This window comes from Squalius cephalus (assembly GCF_949319135.1).
Source record: "Squalius cephalus genome assembly, chromosome: 21".
Taxonomy (NCBI): domain Eukaryota; kingdom Metazoa; phylum Chordata; class Actinopteri; order Cypriniformes; family Leuciscidae; genus Squalius; species Squalius cephalus.
In genome coordinates this window covers 34,882,566-34,901,192 of record NC_137142.1, presented here as the reverse complement: position 1 = coordinate 34,901,192, position 18,627 = coordinate 34,882,566, and the positions used below count along the sequence as shown (strand labels likewise).

General features: G+C 38.9%; 1 protein-coding gene across 2 annotated transcripts in view; it reads right to left on the bottom strand.

Moving 5' to 3' along the window:
• Nucleotides 1–18,241, bottom strand: part of cfap46 (cilia and flagella associated protein 46) — a 102,071-nt gene extending 83,830 nt beyond the window's left edge. For both annotated transcript variants that reach the window (XM_079854813.1, XM_079854814.1), the window contains exons 1-8: nucleotides 18,138–18,241; nucleotides 17,856–17,941; nucleotides 12,447–12,578; nucleotides 12,032–12,096; nucleotides 10,441–10,605; nucleotides 8,718–8,841; nucleotides 8,300–8,388; nucleotides 2,438–3,094 (exon numbers count right to left, since the gene is read on the bottom strand). In XM_079854813.1, the coding sequence (XP_079710939.1) occupies nucleotides 2,438–3,094; nucleotides 8,300–8,388; nucleotides 8,718–8,841; nucleotides 10,441–10,605; nucleotides 12,032–12,096; nucleotides 12,447–12,578; nucleotides 17,856–17,941; nucleotides 18,138–18,186 (1,367 nt within the window). In that variant the 5' untranslated portion in view covers nucleotides 18,187–18,241. The remainder of the gene's footprint in view (nucleotides 1–2,437; nucleotides 3,095–8,299; nucleotides 8,389–8,717; nucleotides 8,842–10,440; nucleotides 10,606–12,031; nucleotides 12,097–12,446; nucleotides 12,579–17,855; nucleotides 17,942–18,137) is intronic.
• Between the last annotated feature and the right edge of the window lie 386 nt (nucleotides 18,242–18,627).

The window sequence follows — 18,627 nt, the reverse complement described above, 5'->3', positions numbered from 1 at the left end:
TTCTCTGTGCAGTTATTGCTATAGCGCTGTGCCTATTCTTTTATATTTAGAACAATTTTTAAAACTATATCTTTATCGTTATAATCCTTGGTGTGAACGGGCCTTGAGATTTGTTTACTGCAAACATGTAAAAAGAAATTCACCTTGTTTTCGCTTAAAACAAGAACAAATATCTGCCAATGCGGTAAGAAAACATCTTGGCTACGTATGCAACCTTCGTTCCCTGAAGAGGGAATTTGCGCTGCGTCGGAACGCTGTGGGAACGCCTCTGCGTGACTGCGTCATGAAGCACGTATGGAATCAGTCCAATGGCATTAAGGAACGACATAGGCGGGTGACGTCATCGACCAGGAAACTGAGATGTTCCCTTTCAAGGGAACTCGCACTGCATCGAAACGCTGTGGAAACACAATACCCACAACACCATAGGAGCAAGTGTCCTTCTGTGTAAAGTCAGTGCACACATTCAGACGAAAGCACCTGCGTCCCTGGAGTGGAGCCGGGGTCAAGGTTGTAGACCCTCATGAATGTGTGGGGTGAGGACCAGCCTGCCGCATCACAAATATCTTGGAGGGAAACTCCTGAGAGTAATGATTTGGAAGCAGCCATACTCCTAGTTGACTGGCAGACTCATAAGTAAGTGAGATAGCCTTGACCACCCACTTGCTCATCCTCTGCTTAGTTGCTGGGCACCCCTTTCTGGGGGACGCAAAACAAACATTTCCTCCACAGGGCAGCTCTGTGGACATAAGCATCTAGGGCCCTAACTGGGCAGAGCAGATATAGTATCTCTTGGTCTGACGTCCGGAAGGGAGGAGGACAGAAAGCCTGCAGTACTATAAGTCTTAAAATATTAGTAGGAACCTTATGAATATAACCCGGTCTAGGTTGAAGAAAAGCCTTTACCATATTGGACGCAAATTCCAGGCACGAGGGAGATACCGAGAGAGCTTGTATGTCTCCAATTCATTTGAGAGACGCAATAGCGTAAGAAACTTCTCAGAAACGTCCTCAATAGGCTCAAAGGGAGTCAAGGAAAGGCCTTCTAAAACAATGGCCAAATCTCAGGCTGGCAAGAAAAGTCTTTACCATATCGGGCGCAAATTCCAGGCACGAGGGAGATACAGAGAGAGCTTGAATGTCTCCAATTCATTTGAGAGATGTAATAGTGAGGAGAAAGACAGTCTTTAGAGTAAGAAACTTCTCAGAAACGTCCTCAATAGGCTCAATGGGAGTCAAGGAAAGGCCTTCTAAAACAATGGCCAAATCCCAGGCTGGCATGAGGCCTAAGTGCCACGAAGGAAACGGGTTAGTAGAGGGGTCTCCCCGCGGATACACCACGTAAAGGAACGTGGTAAGCAGCTAAGGCCACCACGTACACCTTTAGTGTGGAGGGGGATAACCCTGCGGAGAACCGCTCCTGCTGGAACTCTAGCACTGCATCCACTGGGCAGATAACTGGGTCCAGCTGGTGCTCTCCACACCAGGAAGGAAATAATCTCCACTTCAAGGCGTAGAGTTTCCTCGTGGAGGGAGCTCTGGAGTGGAGGATGGTCTCGACAACCTCAGTTGAGAGACCTGAACTTATGAGCTGGGCCTCCTCAAAGGCCAAGCCCACGGTTTCCACAATTCTGGGCGGGGGTGAAGGATCAACCCACTCGCCTGAGAGAGAAGGTCCCCCCTGAGCGAAATCTCCAGAGGAGAGCCGTCGAGGAGAGACACTAGGTCCGAGAACCATACAGAACGGGGCTACTAACAGCAGACATGCCCCGTCCCGGCGAACTCTCTCCAGAACTCCAGTGAGCAGAGCGATCAGGGGAAAGTCGGACAGACGTAGCCTCTGCCACTTCTGTACCATAGCGTCCAGCCCAAGAAGGGAACATCACCTCAGGGTGGAGTCTCCATTCCCCGGGCCTCTGCCCCTGCCTCGACAGGGTGTCGGCTCCCTGATTTAAATATCCTGGAATATATGCTGCCCTCAGAGAGAGCAGTTTCCCTTGGGCCAAAAGGAGGATCTGGTGAGCCAGTTTGAATAAGGCGCGCGACCGCAGACCCCACTGATGGTTTATGTAAATCTTTTGGTTCATGTGCGCTTTATAGTTTTCTGGTCGATGATGTCAACCGCATATGACATTCCGTCATGCCATTGGACTGATTCCATACGTGCTTCATGGCGCAATCACGCAGGGGCTATCCCACAGCGTTTCAACGCAGCGAGAGTTCCCTTGAAAGTGAATTATCTTTTTTTCCCTTTTGAGTTAATCTTATTTTTCTGACTCCATTAGCAGATATTTGTTCTTGTTTTAAGTGTAAAGTCACTTAACTTTGATACAGTCATTTTGCTTCTCCAGTAAATGTATCTTGATTTACGGAAATAGAAAACATCTTTCATTTAACATCATGATGCTGCTGTGACAATGCTGAATGTTAGACGCACCTGTCAGTCAGTGGGATGGACGAGTCGTTATCCAGACAAACACTGGAGCTGGACAGAGGACTGGATTCAGGGATGTTGGGTGGAGCACTAGAGCTGTGTGTGATGGGCGGAGGACTGGATTTAGGGATGTTGGGTGGAGCACTAGAGCTGTGTGTGATGGGCGGAGGACTGGATTCAGGGATGTTGGTTAGAGCACTAGAGCTGTGTGTGATGGGCGGAGGACTGGATTCAGGGATGTTGGGTGGAGCACTAGAGCTGTGTGTGATGGGCGGAGGACTGGATTCAGGGATGTTGGTTAGAGCACTAGAGCTGTGTGTGATGGGCGGAGGACTGGATTCAGGGATGTTGGGTGGAGCACTAGAGCTGTGTGTGATGGGTGGAGGACTGGATTCAGGGATGTTGGGTGGAGCACTAGAGCTGTGTGTTATGGGTGGAGGACTGGATTCAGGGATGTTGGGTGGAGCACTAGAGCTGTGTGTGATGGGTGGAGGACTGGATTCAGGGATGTTGGGTGGAGCACTAGAGCTGTGCATGTGCACTGAAGGACGGGAGTCCTGGATGTCAGATGCTTTGGGTTCTGATGACTGTGTCAGCAGCAGGAAAACCTCCTTCAGTGCCTTCACCTCATCTCTCCTCAGTTCATTGACATCAACCATACTGTGAAGAACATGGAAACATTGTTTATCTAGCGCCAACAGAAGAACATGGCAACAACAAAATCATGGGTTCAATTCCTAGTGAAAAGGTGTATACCGTATTTTCCAGAATAAAAGTTGTTTTTTAACGTCTGAAACGTGCTGTGACTTTTATTGTAAAGTTACTTATATTACCCAAACTTGTTTTCTTTCAATTAGCACAGGTTTTGTATTTCTTTTTGGAACTGATTGATTGTAGGCCTCACTGATCTGAGCTCATACAAAGCGTTCACTCTGGTTTATCCACCTAAAAAAACAGAGGTGCATGAGCTCAGATCAGTGAGGCTTACGATCAATCAGTTCCAAAAAGAAATACAAAACCGGTGCTAATTGAAAGAAAATGTCTCAGGTTACAACTGTAACCTATGTTCCCCGAGAACAGGGACACTGCATCGATTGACAGTATTGGGGAACGCCTCCGTGTGACCGGTGTTTGAAATGCTTATCAACTCAAGGGAATTCGCAGTGCGTCAATTGACGCTATTGGAGAACGACATACCCACGCCACCATGCTGAGGGCAGTGCATGCCAAGAATGGCTGTGACAAAAATCAGAAATGTTTCACTGAAATGCCAGAACCACTCCCCCTTCAGGTCACACACTAGGATGTCAGTGACATTATTCCCTATGGTCATTGCCCAAGCTTTAAGCCTCAAAGAGGCCTCGGATGAAACAAAGGCCTACCAAGGCTACTCAGGCTTGGAACCAACAACTTCCAATGGAAGGGGTTCCTTTAAGGGAACATGGCCAGGGTCCGAGAGGAGCCTCATCCAGTCACTTTCTAAGGGGGACATAAAGTCAGTTTTTTTACGGTAAATAATGGCACAAACACCAGTACATTGACTAGTGCAAACCTTAGTAAATCACCTTGCATGATTCATTTAAATACTCTCCTCCCATAAATTTTGCACCTGAAAGGGAAACTCCTACAAATGCATATGCAAAGCAAAAATAACTGTCCACGCATTTTCAGCGCAAATTTTTCACTGCGTGTCTTTAGTAAATCCTGACAGTAGTTTTTTAACGCCAAAAGAGGGTTTGTGCTGGCGCAAACTGTTAGTAAATCTGGCCCCTAGTCTTGCCCACAACTAATCTGTTTCCTAAACAGTCTCTAACATTATTTGCCTCAACTTATAGAGCCATCTAATGGGGAGGACTACAGATAACTGGCAGTAACCAGCTCACACTGGATCATAGAGAGTGTGATCATAGTGCTTTCTAACCCTTGCAAACGAGGGGAGTTACTTGATCCTGGATCTACAGAGCGCTTGTTTTTCAAAGCCTGTTGGAGGCTGGGCACTTTAAAGGGAGCCTAGTGAGAGTACCTCCAGCTCTAAGGGCTGATCTAACAGGGAGGCTTCACAAGAGTCCTTCAACCTTCCGATAAGACTTAGGGAAATAAGTACTCTACAGAACAAACCTCAAGATGGTTTGGAGTACTAGGCTAAACATGGTAAGTCTTGACCAGGCTATGGGCTATAATCAGAGAGTCTCCATGGGAGCCTGCAAACGTGATACTCAATGCTTTTGTAATCCTCAGCACCCAACTAGTTAGGGAGGCCTAACTACTTGATAGCGAGACTACTAGCAGAGCTAGCCTGAGAAGCAAGATGCTCTCACAGAATCTGTGGGCCTGGGTATACTTATTTCACATTGCTAATGGGCAGTGCACTCAGCAGAAGTGCTTATCGACCCTTGAAGCAGGAAGAGTACAAATCTTATGCTACTGGACTATTGAGGAGGTCCAAAGTAAGGTCTACCACTTTGAATGTCACGGGCGTCAGTTGGCAGTGCTAAGGCTCTAAGGGAGTGTACTCAAAACCGACCCAAATGGGAGGGAGTACTTGATCTGTCTCTACCTGAGCCTCAGTGGTGCAGGGAGATTAAACTAGAGCTATGACTAGCAAAGTACTCTAATAATGACCCTAACAAGGGTAGTACTCTCAGCATGACCCTATGGCTCCAAGGTCGAGGCCTTTTATCTTGTATTACAAGACAGGTTTTCTTGTCTCTGCTAAGGGCCAATGCTTGGTGTTGTAGTCTATCTGGAGCTTGTACAGAGCGGTGGCCTCAGTAGAATAACTCCTGATTGGAAGGAAGCCATCTCACGCTACACGGAGCTTATCTGTTTGATGCTCAGATGAACAGTGGCCTTACTAGATAATTCTCCATTAGATGAAGCCAACCTGTTCACTACTGGATTTGCACTACCCACTACATAAACCTGACGACTCTAACACAAGAGGAGGCCTTTAGAAAGGGTATGCATAGCCTACCTATATAAGGGAACTTCAGGGCCCTAATAAAATAATCCTATAAGAAACCCTAACCAACACACTCCTTAATACTTTCTAAACAGAGAACCGAGGTCTATTGTTCAACCTTACTAACTCTCGTAAAGGGTGGACACCTACAAAGCTCATCCCGCTGCTCGTAAAGCGGTGGCCTAAACACTATTATCAGAATTAAGGCCTACCACCCTTAAAGCTTGAAAGGGCGCACTCACTACCAAGCCCGACGCCAGACCTTCAGAAGGGATCCATATTGAAGGAATAACTCATCATAGGTCCAGCCTCAGGCCTGATGTAAAAAGAGCCAGGCATGAAAGAAGTGAAGAGGGTGGATGCTTTTCACCCACAGAGGAAGGGGATCCTTCACTGATGAGCTAGATCACCTCCCTCAAATCCTTCTTCTTCCTAGAGTCGCGTCTTCTCTGCAACCTGCTTATATCCTCGAATCCTCGAAACGGAATGGGCCAGGACCCCCTGGCTGTCTGAGCGCGGATTGTCCACAGATGTCTCTCCGTGGCCACCATCAACGCCATGACCTTCCGATCATGGCAGCAGTTCATTTGGTGGCCCGGAGAGCCAGATCTGTGGTGCGGCAGGGGAGAGACCCTGACCCTGGACCAAATCCTTCAGCAGATCAGCCTGGTAGTCTTCAGTGGCTTGGAAGGCAGGACCGGAGCATTCAGTGTCGATGCCATAGTTTGCTCGATGATGGCAATGAACGAGTGCAGAATACACATTTGTATTTGTGCCGAATGAGAGAAGAAAGTGAGCCCGAGTTATAATGCCACTATAATTTATGTTTGAATTATATTTTCATTCCTGTTCTGTTGTGAATACCATTCAACTTAAAGGATTTGTTGTGGAATGAGGAAAACTAAAATACATGCGTTTATAGTGTTTCGTTTTTTTAAAGTTTTGAATGTAACAATAATATGTGATTTATGCACTGATGCAACTTACCTGAGGATTTTTTCACTCAAAAATGCAATTTTGACCCAGAGTGACTAGTAGTCATGTGTGCAACTTAATTTCACTTTGGATAAAAACAAATGTAACAAATGTGGAGAAAGTCTTATTGGATAGTGGGTCTTAGTGCTTTCCAATCCAGTGATTGTAGAGTTACAGGTTGCATCAATACTGTTTTGACAATGCACATTAATAATGCTAATTTATGAATCTACCTGCTGCTCCCAGGAGGATAAAATCAGCTGTGGAAACCTGAAAACTTGTTTTCTAGAGAATCTATTTCCAGTCCCAGAAATAAGATTCTCCGACATGGATCAGAGCCGGCTTCTGTGAGATTTATTGTCAGAACCGTAGTTTGACAAACACATCTGTCTGAGACGTCGCCTGATCCCTGCTGTCTGCGGCTAAAAACAGATCTCCTAAACCAGACATTCACTTGAAGGCAAACCTCTGTGCCTCAGTTGAACTTCAATATGGAAGAAACACATCGGTTCTGATGACGGATGTAAGCAGGTGCCGGTGCTTAAAGATCTGTAAGCATCCTGGATTTGTAACCCTGAAGATGCTGTGAATAGATGATGGGGCAAATTCCTCCATCCTTCTTTAAAACAAGGAACTGCACTGACTATAAACACTCTTGTTTTGTTGATTCATAGCTGGCGAGAGATTTACTGTTACTACCTCAGAAGACACAGAAGCCCTTGGTGGACATAATTGAGTTACCATATATTGTGTATTTTATGGCACTCTTGACTCTTGTGACTATATTAAATGTGACAGGTGGGCAGAGGCTGCAACCATACGCAGATCACTTTCGACACGTCTTATTAGATTATATTAGACACCGCAGTCAGTGTGAGTGACTGACTCGATGAATACACTTGATTCATCTGTAACTTTCTCTGAGGAATACAGCTGTAGTATTTCTCTGAGTTCACATCCAATGCTTCAATTAAATGATCTGATGACAGACTGAGAGACCCACCACACCTCAACATCAATAGCGATGTTCCTATCCACCATTTCCATTTTTAATTTGGTTTAATTCCCTCCAGAAGCGTCTCACACAGTTGTGTTCCCAAACACCAGCATCCGAATGCAAGAGAACATGACAGCATTTAGTGTGTTTCGTCTGACGCTCTGAGACACACTCATTTATGACGGAGGGGAAAAGAGCCAGATTGCAGCAACTTACAGTGTTATTATTGATATTTAGTGCCAATTTCCCAGGAAGTGTTAATATTGTTCTCTTGAACACATGGGATAGAAATTTGAAAATGATTTATGCGGCATAACTTAAATACACAACTTTGGATGGAAACATAGCTAATGCAGTTTGCCTTTTGAAGATAAAAATTAAATAAAAACATTAATGAACCAAATTTAAAATAAAGTAAATTTCTGCAAAAAAGCTGTATGTCCTTTTTGGATGTTAAAATATTTCCTTGTATCTTATCTATTTTAATATTCAGAGTCACTATACGATAGTTATTCGTAGATTCAGAAGAGTGAAACAGAGAAACATTAAACATGGTAAATTAATGTAAAATTGCCGAAATAGGTGATAAATGCACCATATTTATGTTTTTCGCAGGCTGTATATGTGAAAGCAACTTCTGTAACCCTTTCAAAACATTGATGTGTTTGTTTAAGCTGCTCAACATGTAAACTGGACTACCTGTTTGTCCAACCAGTGGCAGACAGGCCAAGTTTTTAGGAAACCTGTTTGGTAACAATCATTATTTTTTTATAACAATCAAATATTTTAACATATGTGTTGTTTTCATTGGAGAAGTTAAGATGTGCAAACAGTAGCAGTTCAGGTAAAGTTACAACAATGAAATGCAGCTGTTCACATATTCGAACACAATTGACAAAATCACTGTTGACATGAGAAATATCCTCCTTACTGTTTAAGCTTTTGGATCTTGTAGATCACGAGCAATTTAGGGTTTTCATCATTCAACTTTTCAGAGACATCCATGAGGTTGTGCCGAACCTGCGGAGGAAACACAATGAGGCAGTAACTACATTTACATTTATGCACAATTGCATTCATTCAATTAGCAGATCATCTTACAAATGAGGAAATGAGCAATATTAGCAGTACAGCAAGACCAAAACATATTGAGTAAATAATAAGTGCCTTTATTTATGCTGGTGTATTAATTAAGAACAACTAGATAAGATATAATCCAAAAGCATGGTAGTTCTGTGGAGAATAAAGATGAAAAAGAGCCTGAGCTAATGAAGAAGGTTGCAGCAGCTTGAGCACGATAAATAAACGGAAGTGACATGCAATACATAAGAGAATCCCTAAAGATTTACCTGAATGGAGAAAAGCCTGGGATAAAGCTCTGGTTTATGTGATTCTATAAAATCAGAGGTGACCTTGGCCATGGCAACTGCTTCTATCCTCTTCCCAGCATCAAGAAGACATTCAACAAGGTGTCTGAATAGAAAGACAACATGAGATACGAGCCTTCACTCCATTCCCTCGGACACAAATCTGTCTGTGTTTTACAGCAGGCCTTTGCCTATTTGAATTTCCAATGCAATCTCTTTGACAAAAGACTTTAGAGTCAAGGCAAAGAGTCAGATTCAATTTAAGATCAATGACAAAGATCGTATACATTTTATTGGAGATGAGTTTTCATTGTGCTCCAGAATCACATGGCTACAACAATAAAATGATCATAAAAGAGTTTGATCACACCATAAGGATTTATATGAGTTGACTTAATAAGTATAAGTGGTGTAAAACACGCCAGAACCCCAACATATAAATGAAGGTGCAGCTCATCTATGAGATCTGAACCAAATCTTCTTCAAAGGTCATGACGGCCTCCAAAGAGCCTAACTCTTTAAAAAAATCACATTAACTCTATTTGATATCATATAATAAATCTACATATGAATCTCACAAAAAATGTGCAAATTACACCGCAAAATCATAAATAACTATGTGTAAAGAAAGTGAAACCGGTCTTAAGCACGTCGTTGTGAAAATTATTCAATTGTGATTCTCAATAAATTCTCAGTCTTTTTTAAATCCACATTTTTAAGGCAAGATATACAGATCAATGAGGTAAAATCTTTAACTAAAATATGTCACCAGTTGATTGATCACAGTACATTAAGACAATTATTTTGTATTACAAGTTTTATAAAATGTTATGTTTAGAGATACAAATGTGGAATCTCTAAATTGAATAAAGCCTGGATCAAAATTCTTTTTACATTTTGGATATCGCTTTTTAACACTACAGAAATAAAAAATACAGACAGTTTTTAGGAATAAAATGTTATAAGGATCAGTTCATGATATATGAACAAATTCCTCTGTAAAAGCCTTCAGAATATAGATATGAATAAAACTGTAAAGTTTGGTGTATGTAAAGCTGCTGGAGATTTCTGATTTCTGCAGGACAAAAAAAACTGATATGTAATGTAATCTACAGATGCAAATAGATAAACTCAAATAAACACTTAAAGTCGCCCTGTGGTGAAAATCCAGCTTTTAATGTTGTTTATGTGTCTAAATGGTGTTTTTAATATGCTTTAAGACAAATCCTGTGTAAATTCATAAGTCGACAGCATTGCTGAGTATTTCCTCCTTAAAACTGCAGTGAACCAAAGACAGTCTCAAAAACACGCTTTGAAATCGCTGGTGTTTCTGACGTCACAAACTACCTTGTAACCAATCAGATCAACGTGTGATCGTCAACCAGTGGATCTCTGAGCTGAGTGAGTGAGTGGAGGCGGGGCTCATTTGCATATTCATAGAACCGCACATACTAAATGAGGCAAGGGTGTCGAGTTACATTCAAGATATTTTAAGGCATCAAGAATTTTCAAGGATATAACATGTATGTTATAAACACAGATGCATGTATGTATAAGGTAAAGCTACAATTTTCACTTAGAAATACTCACAAATAATTAAGAAACACATTGAATTAAATGTGAAATTTTGAAGTAGAAAGCCTGAAATATTATTTTCTTGTTCACAGTGTGCCTTGGGCGCATAAAACAATAATTGTACACCTACATCATTAGTTCAGCCCTCCATGCATGGTCAGGATCCTGAACCTCCTCCAGAGCCTTGACCACCTGAGTGAGAGAAGGAACCAGGTTCTGACGCTTCCCGGGCCTCAGGAACAGCCTGACGGACTGCAGGAACAGCAGCGAGGCGTTGAACACCAGGAAATGATATCTAATGAAGAAAGAATGAGGCGGGGGAGAAACAGAAAGAGATGGGAATAAAAATAGCCCGATTAATTATTCAAGCTATCACTGTTGGGAAGATCAGAATCCGATTTTTCCGTACATCTCAATTTATACGGCACGCTGGGCTCAGATCTGAAACCTAGTGAAAGCGTAATGAGAGGCCTTTCAAAGAGCCACGGGAGACCTCAATGTCCATGAGAAATAAAGCAATTAATGCAGGATGGGTGAGTCTCAACAAGAGACGGCTGAAGACTCTATTTCCGAGTCGCTAATTTATCCACCAGAGAACGGCGTGTGAATTAAAAAAAAAATTCTGAAATTCAAAATATCAGAATACAGATATGAATAAATCTATAAAGTTTGGTGTATGTAAAGCTGCTGGAGATTTCTGCAGGAGAAGTCCACCTGTGGTGAATATCAAACTTTTAATGTTGTGTATATGTCTATGTGGTGTTTTTAAACAAACTATATACAAAATTCATAAGTCGACAGCATTGCTGAATATTTTCTCCTTAAAACTGCAGAGAACCAAAGACAGTCTCAAAGACACGGGAGACCTCAATGTCCACGAGAAATAAAGCAATCATTGCAGGATGGGTGAGTCTCAACAAGAGACGGTTGAAAACTCTATTTCCGAGTTGCTAATTTATCCACCAGAGAACGGCGTGTGAAGTAGCAGAGAGCATCCGACACGCGTTTCCTCTGGAAGTGCCTGAGCGCTGATACAGTAATGCACTGATTACACATCCATCCCTTGATACTTTGTTACTTTCCGAGTGTTAATATTTCAAAGTTTACTCCATGTGAAGTTCCTTAGTGTTGAGATGACAGGCGTTTATGATTGATGATCTGGCGTAATGCCCATGTATTTAAATTCTCTGCACGCATGGTAAAGCTTAAAACACTTTCCTTTCCAGATCAGCGGCTGTTTCAGAGGTTGTGGGTGTAACATTGCAAACCCTGCTGTTAATGAGAAACAAGAACGACAGTATATATACACAAAACCAGACGGAAATTTGGAACAATAAAGATTTTTAAAAGTGTTTTCAAAGAAGTCTCTTCTGCTCATCAAGGCATTTATTTGATCAAAAAACAGTACAAATTTTCCAGATCAATTTTCAGCATCATTACTCCAGTCTTCGGTGTCACATGATTGTCAAAAGATGTCTATTTAAAATAAATGCTCTTCTTTTGAACTTTTGATCATGGTTTTCACAAACAAAAAATGTGTGTGTGTGTGTGTGTGTGTGTGTGTGTGTCAGTTCTTCTTCAAGGAACTCTCATAAGATATAAAAGAGCAGTACAATTCTCCTCTTGGTTGTTTTTCTTGAGGAAGTGGCCAGACTTATTTTTAATGAGGACCGGAGATGAGAGAGAATCTGTTTCTATCATCTTTTCTCTGTTTACTCTACCTGGACTTGTCTTTGGCGATCTCAATAGCCTTCAGATAGAACATCACAGCCTTATCCAAGTCCTCCTGGAAATACAACAACGACAGAAATAGGGACAAAATGAAATGTGAGTGACAGATTTATTTCACACTGAAGCAGAAACAAACCACCTGCGGCTCATCCGATTCCCCTGAGAAAGAAATATCAAGACCTAAACATGATGACATACATACTAATCTTACCATGCACACAGGCATAAAGGAACAGAATAAGATGTGTGGGTGGATGCCATAGCCTTGTTATGTAGTTGCTATGTTGTCAAGTGAAAAGACTCTCTTTGCTCTGAAGTCATTCATTATAAAAGATCATGCTATACGTACAGTATGTTCTCATCGAATAGTTTTTAATGATCCCAGCATACACTGCTTTGACTCACCGCTGAGGTAATGGAGTGTGAAGAGACGAGCTGAGCCTGGCAGAGATACGCTCGACACAGAAACTGATTCACGGCGGGTTTCCCTTCCAAGTACATCTTTAAGCAGTCCTGTGCGATCTCCCTACAGCCCAGCTGAACACACAACACAACAACACAATTATTAGTACTTCAGCCCTCCTGCATGCAGATCACAACACAGGCTCATCATCAAAACACAGAAATAATGTGCACAATACTGCTGAAACAGATTTTTTTTTATGAAAAAGGACAAGAAAACTTTATCTGTGTGAATACTATGCCTTTTTTATTGCATTAGAGCAGGGTGTCATTAGTCAAGTCAATGTCTGGGGACGACGGGTGAAAATTAACCTTTGGCTAAATCATGTACAATGCATGAAATGGAAACATTTATGTTAAAAATTTTACATGGTCCCTTTATAAAAAATAAAATTATATATTTTTTTATTAAAAGATTAATCGCGATTAATCGCATCCAAAATAAAAGTTTGTGTTTACAAAATATATATGTAATATATAATTAAATTTGTATATATAAATACACACACATGCATGTATATATTTAAGAAAAATGTGTTATTTATATATAAAAAAATTATATTTATATATAATATAAATTATATATAAATATATACAGTATATACAGTATATGCAAATATTTCTTAAATATATACATGCATGTGTGTGTATTTATATATACAAATTTAATTATACACAGTACACACACATATACAGTACCAGTCAAAAGTTTGGAAACATTACTATTTTTAATGTTTTTGAAAGAAGTCTCTTATGCTCATCAAGCCTGCAGTTAAAAAAAAAAAAAAATAAAAAAAAAAAATAACAGTAATATTATGAAATATTATTACAATTTAAAATAATGGTTCTCTTTTTTAATATACTTTAAAATGTAATTTATTTTTGTGATGCAAAGCTGAATTGTCATCAGCAAGTACTCCAGTCTTTGGTGTCTTATGATCCTTCAGAAATCATTCTAATATGATGATTTATGATCAATGTTGGAAACAGTTGTGCTGCTTAATATTTTTTTATAACCTGAGATACTTTTTTCAGGATTATTTGATGAATAAAAAGTTAAAAAGAACTGTATTTATTTAGAATATAAATCTTTTGTAACAATATACACTACCGTTCAATAGTTTGGGAACAATAACTATTATTTTTTTTAAGAAATTAGTACTTTAATTCAACAAGGATGCGTTAAATTGATAAAAGGTGATGGTAACGATTTATATTGTTAGAAATGTTTTTATTTTGAATAAATGCTGTTTTTATGAATAAATGCTGTTAACGTTTTACTCATCAATGAATCCTGAAAAAAGTATTCCAAAAAAATATATTAAACAGCACAACTGTTTCCATCATTGATAATAACTGAGTATCAAATCATCATATTACAATGATTTCTGAAGGATCATAAGACACCAAAGACTGGAGTACTTGCTGATGACAATTCAGCTTTGCATCACAAAAATAAATTACATTTTAAAATATATTAAAAAAGAGAACCGTTATTTTAAATTGTAATAATATTTCATAATATTACTGTTTTTTTTTGTTTGTTTGTTTTTGTTTTTTAACTGCAGGCTTGATGAGCATAAGAGACTTCTTGCAAAAACATTAAAAATAGTAACGTTTCCAAACTTTTGACTGGTACTGTATATAGTAAACACAAACTTTTATTTTGGATGCGATTAATCGCGATTAATCTTTTCACAGCCCTAATTTTTATTTATATAGCACTTTTCACAGTACACATTGTTTCAAATCGGCTTTTTAGAGAAAACCATGATGTTTATAATACCGTAGCATCTTCATGCCGTACAGCTGCATTAATCAGATTAGAGCTGGATGATAATATAGTTACATTTTAGGACGATAATCAATCAAACAGATGTGATTTACTGTATGGTACATATTGCTTTACGTGGGAAAAATACTTCATACCCCTTCATTTTTTCACATTGTGTTTTGTAGCCTTATGGGGCTTTAAATTACTTTTTTTCCACATCAATCTGCATTCCTCACTCCATCATGACAAAGCAAAGAACAGATTTGTGATAACTCTGTGGGCTTGGTTTACTCTGATATTAATTTTCATCTGTTAGACCCTTTATTGACAGGTGTGTGGCTTTCCAAATCATGTCCATTCAACTGAATGTGTAACAGGTTAACTCCAATCAAAGTGTAGAAATATCTCAGAGATGATCCAGATCCGGAAAGATGACACGGAAATGCCTGAGCTGAATTTCAAGTGTCCCAGAATAATTATGAAATGTAATTATTTCAGTTTTTTTAGTTTTAATCTATATAATATATACCACTCTACATCAGTGTACTTTATGTTTATATATCTCCTTTATAACTTTATATAAAGAGCTGGGTGATAACATAGTTACATTTTGCAGAGATACAAACAATCAGGCAGTTGAGATATAATTTACTATAGTATCACTTTATATGAATATACTACTGTATGTATGCATTGCAGATAAAGTTAGACATACTGCAAAAAAATGCTTTTATTAGTATTTTTGTCAAATTCTTAAATCAAGAAGCATTTACTAGATGAGTAAAATGAAATAAGAAATTCTCTCTTGTTTTCTGATAAAACATTTTTTTTTTAAATAAGTGAGTTTTTGCTTAAAACAAGCACAACTATCTGCCAGTGGGGTCAGAAAAAAAACTTAATTCAAATGGAAAACAAGATTATTTTTCTAACCCCATTGGCAGATCATTTTGCTTGTTTTCAGCAAAAACTCACTTTATTTTTTATTAATTTTTTAAAATCAGGAAACAAGACAGAATTTCTGATGTCATTTTACTTTAGGCATTTGAAGAATTTTTAGATATACTGGAAACAAGACACAAATATTAAGTAAGAAAAGCATTTTTTGAAGTGATATACTGTATATCCAAATTTTTTATCCAACAGTATTCAGCAAGACAGCAGAATTTACCACAAGAAACTTCTCTACAAATGAAACCCCAAAGCTTCAAACATATTTCCCAGCCGGCAATAACATTTTTGCCACATCAGGAAGCACATAATGGAACTTTTTAAAAAGTGCTCGAGTGCAAAAAGCAAGGGATTCTGCGTTCAGCTTATACCTCAGACAAGCGCAGTATATTTTACACACTTCTTCAGTTCTGAGAGGAATGAATTCACAATGCTCATATGCTGTCGCTTATCTATTTAGGATTTCTCACTTCACAACTCATTGAGCAAAAGCCTGCTCAGCCGCTCAGCTCTTTCTGGCAGCTTTTCTCTTCTCAGGAACGGGACGGGTCAAATTATTGCATTCTTCTGTAGGTCGAATGTGATGTTTGAATTGTGTCAGCATATTAGAGATGATTTATACACACATTTGAGCTGATATGGCAACACAATTGCTTACTATTCTGGATGAGCAGCGATGTGAAAATATGTATGGACTCAATGTTTATATTTATGTTTCATAGAGTGTCTATCCACCTTTTAGGCTCCACCCAACCTTAGAGAAATTACAGAAGAAATTACAGAAGAAAACCGCCTGGTAACAGAAGCTGGGGGGGGGGTGGGGGGGGGTGGGGGTGTTGGGGTGAAGAAGGGCCGGTTCACAAAATCACAAGGTTTGAACAGGGTTATTATAGTTACTAAAACTAAAACCATGAAAAATAGTTTTGTTACTTGAAATAAAAAATATTTTTTTAACTGAAATAAAATATAAAAAAAAAACGTATAAAAAAAAAACTTATTTTATTCCAGCAAGTTGCCAATGAAAAATGTTTAACTAATTAACATGACAAAAACTACTAAAACTTTAACTAAAATTTTAATTAAATTAGAAAATATAAAAATAAAAAACAAAATATGAATACAAATTGTAATAGTATCTCAATTATACTAAAATAAAACTGCTTTTGACAAGTCAGTCAAGAGCAAATAATATCTGCAGAGTATTTATATCATCTGCAAATAGCATCTAATTAATATTTGTACTTGATTTTCAACTCAAAACCTGTCACTGTACAGTTTGCAATTTACTGTATTCTAAAATAAAAAGTATGAAAAAAATGTGTTTTACAGTATTACTCTATTGAGAATCAATCATGAGAATAACAGGAAATACACAAAAATATGAGGATGCATTACAGAGACTTTGAAGGGGAAATGCATTAAATGTTGTCATATACAAACCACATCATATGTTCGATTTTTCGTAATGCAATAATGCAATATTTTTTGTATTACAAGCTTTTTTTTTTTTTTTTTGGATGTTTTTGTGAGTGAGATTCTCACCCTTTATGAAACGAGAGCACATTCTGAGATAAGCTGCTGTTACAGTAATCCTGCGCTAGGGTAAAGGCCTGAGGGGGGGTAGCAGTGTTCGCTGTTATCTAACCCAGCATTATGTGTTCAGCCGGAGAGGAGAAACTCAAACGCTGGCTGTCACACACACACACACACACACACTGAGATGCAGCGGAGTGTGTTCAATCACACAGCATGGAAGAGGCTTACCCTCCGCTATCTCCAGCTCGAGCTCTGGGTTTCCTCACACCAGAAACACAAGGGTATTTGATTTGCTTATCAATAAAGATTTAAACATTCAAAAAATAATTGACATGCAAACTCGGACGTGGACATGTTTGATTTCAGAACACGCTGGGTATAATGATGTTTAATCAGCTGCCACCATTAAATCAATGAAACTTTAAATATATATATATATATATATATATATATATATATATATTACATATATATATATATATATATACATATATATCAAAGTATGCAAATGCAGTTTGGCTTGATAGCCTTCTTCAGGGAATGTAACAAATAAAATCACTACATATACTGAGTTGACCAATTAATATTTAGGAGGATTAAAGGGATTAAAAATGATGTTCTTCCTCAGTGTTTCTGTCTTGTTTTCCAGCACAAATATCTAAACATTATTAAATCAAGATACATTTACTGGAGAAGAAGCAGAATCACTGAAGATATGCTAAGTCTTGTTTTCTGAAAACTAGAACAAATACCTGCCAGAAAAATACACTTTTTCCCACTTTAATTTAAGTGTATTTTTCTGACTCCTATTGGCAGATATTTGTTCTTGTTTTAAGCACAAACTCAATGATTTTCAGTTTTCAGAAAACAAGAAGACTTAATATCTTCGGTGGCTTCAGTAGAAGCACATTTATTTAAATTATCGTTCAAAATCAATTTCAAAAAGTGTTTACTTCCACAACGGATGCAGGTAGTGTGTGTGTGTGTGTGTGTGTGTGTGTGTGTGTGTGTGTGTGTGTGTGTGTGTGTGTGTGTGTGTGTGTGTGTGTGTGTGTGTGTGTGTGTGTGTGTGTGTGTGCGTGCGCTCGTCTCACCTGTAGAGATTGCTCAGCACACAGAACACTGAGCTCAGACGGAGAACATCCGATCAGCTCATATGCTTTTCTCACAAACACAACATCTGCACAAAAGACACGGAGAACAAGCATTTGTGTAACTGTGACTTTCTCTGTGTCACACAGTGTGTGACAACTAACCCCTCATGAATGCGTTTACACTCGACTAACAATACAAGATAATAAAACAATCACATTCAATGAATTATCGACTAATAAACACGTAACGTGCGTTAATTGAACGGCTAACGTTCACGTTACCTCTTTTCTCCTGAGCTTTTAACAGATATTGTCGAATACGAAGATCCATTTCACGTCATCAGCCGTTCTACAGCAGCTCAGAGGTTAAAGGTAAGAAGAGTTCAAAGACAAATATTGATGTTTATTCAGGTTATCGTGTTAAGTTACGTGTTTTGTTTATGTTGAGAGCGTCAGTTCAGATGAGTGACTAGCGAGTGTTTGGACGCGTCTCTTAGCAACGGTACGCTGAACGGAGAGCGCTCAGGGTCAAACGCGTTTTTCTACAACAGTCCAGACTCACGACATCTGTTTACAGATTCTGTAATAAAGTTTAATATTATTAACCAGATGGAATGGAATATACACACAGATTAAAAGTAACTATACATTTAAAAAGGTGAAAATCAGCATCCATAATGGATCTTAACACTGTCATTAAAAATGCCGAATATTTTAATACATTGCTTTTATTTTATAAAAAAAAAAAAAAAAAAAAATGCAACTTATATGC